At 62.9% G+C, this 1,655-nt stretch overlaps 1 protein-coding gene across 1 annotated transcript in view; it reads left to right on the top strand.

Annotated features, from left to right (window-relative positions):
* MMP9 (matrix metallopeptidase 9 (gelatinase B, 92kDa gelatinase, 92kDa type IV collagenase)) overlaps positions 1 to 1,647 on the top strand; it is a gene marked incomplete at its 3' end in the record, with an annotated part of 2,767 nt that extends 1,120 nt beyond the window's left edge. The window contains exons 4-9 of the mRNA XM_009072751.1: positions 171 to 301; positions 382 to 555; positions 631 to 804; positions 936 to 1,109; positions 1,255 to 1,410; positions 1,500 to 1,647. Coding sequence (XP_009070999.1) covers positions 171 to 301; positions 382 to 555; positions 631 to 804; positions 936 to 1,109; positions 1,255 to 1,410; positions 1,500 to 1,647 — 957 coding nt within the window. The remainder of the gene's footprint in view (positions 1 to 170; positions 302 to 381; positions 556 to 630; positions 805 to 935; positions 1,110 to 1,254; positions 1,411 to 1,499) is intronic.
* Between the last annotated feature and the right edge of the window lie 8 nt (positions 1,648 to 1,655).

The raw sequence follows: 1,655 nt of genomic DNA, 5'->3' as shown, positions 1-1,655 counted from the left end.
CTGGTGGGATCCTCACCCCACACCTCCCTGTGCCATGCCCAGGGTTCCTCTGCCTCTACATGTGTCAATGTATGGGCACACAGGAGACATGTGGGGCTCAGGGGTCTGTGTGCATGGTGGGGTGTAAGGGCTCCTCTGGCAGAGCCAGCTCTGAGGGTGCTTGTCCCCACAGAACATGGAGACGGGTACCCCTTCGATGGCAAGGATGGGCTTCTGGCCCACGCCTTTCCCCCGGGCAAAGCCATCCAGGGTGATGCCCACTTTGACGACGATGAGTTCTGGACACTGGGAACTGGCTTAGGTAAGGGCAGGGTGTGGTGGGTTGGGGGGGGTGATGGTGCCAGCCCCAACCCTGGCACTGAGCTGCCCCTCTCCAAGCAGTGGTGAAGACCCGCCACGGGAATGCCAATGGTGCCAACTGCCACTTCCCCTTCATCTTCGAGGGCCGCTCCTACTCCCATTGCACGACAGAGGGGCGCAAGGATGGGCTGCCCTGGTGTGCCACCACCTCCAGCTACGACCGGGACAAGAAATATGGTTTCTGCCCCAGCGAGCGTGAGTAGCAGCGGCCACAGCCCCTGCCCAGCCCCACAGTGCCCAGGGCCCTCCTCACTCCCCCTTTCTCCACAGTCCTCTACACCAATGATGGCAACAGCGATGGGGCCCCCTGTGTCTTCCCCTTCATCTTTGAGGGCACCTCCTACGACACCTGCACCACGGACGGGCGCTCCGATGGCTACCGCTGGTGTGCCACCACCGCCAACTTCGACCAGGACAAGAAATACGGCTTCTGCCCCAACCGAGGTGCCAGCAGGGATAGGGGCACATAGGGAAGGGGGTGGAAAGGGTGGGCACACGAGGGATCCCAGGGCTGTCCTGGGTTCTGGCCAGTGCGGCCAGGGACCAGAACCAGCCCCACTGTCACTGTGCTGCAGACACAGCGGTGATTGGCGGCAACTCCCAAGGCGACCCGTGTGTCTTCCCTTTCACCTTCCTGGGGGAGTCCTATAGTGCCTGCACCAGCCAGGGCCGGCAGGATGGCAAGCTCTGGTGTGCCACCACCAGCAACTACGACACCGACAAGAAGTGGGGCTTCTGCCCTGACAGAGGTACCAGTCCCCCTGCCCCTGCTCCCTTTTGTGCCTCCCAGACCCACACCATGCTGCCTCACTCCCTGTGAGGGTCATTGTCCCTGGGTGGTGTGTCCTGTCCCATTGTGGCCCATCAGGCGCTGAGGCTGGTGCTTTCCTCCAGGTTACAGCATCTTCCTGGTGGCTGCCCATGAGTTCGGGCACTCACTGGGGTTGGACCACTCCAGTGTGCGTGAAGCCCTGATGTACCCCATGTACAGTTACATCCAGGACTTCCAGCTGCACCCTGATGATGTCCAGGGCATCCAGTACCTCTATGGTGAGCAGCTGCACCACAGCTGGGCACATCAGGGGTCCTGTGGGCACCAGGCTGACTCCAGCCTCATGCTGTCCCCTGTATTCACTCAGGTCGTGGTTCTGGCCCCAGGCCCACTGCACCTGCACCTGCTCCCACTGAGGAGCCCCAGCCCGTGCCCACGGAGGAGCCCCAGCCCCTGCCCACGGAGGAGCCCCAGCCCGTGCCCACAGAAGAGCCCCAGCCCATGCCCACGGAGGAGCCCCAGC

This window comes from Acanthisitta chloris, unplaced genomic scaffold (assembly GCF_000695815.1).
Source record: "Acanthisitta chloris isolate BGI_N310 unplaced genomic scaffold, ASM69581v1 scaffold26734, whole genome shotgun sequence".
Lineage (NCBI taxonomy): Eukaryota > Metazoa > Chordata > Aves > Passeriformes > Acanthisittidae > Acanthisitta > Acanthisitta chloris.
The sequence above is the reverse complement of the archived record's forward strand: the minus strand, read 5'-3'. Positions and strand labels throughout refer to the sequence as shown.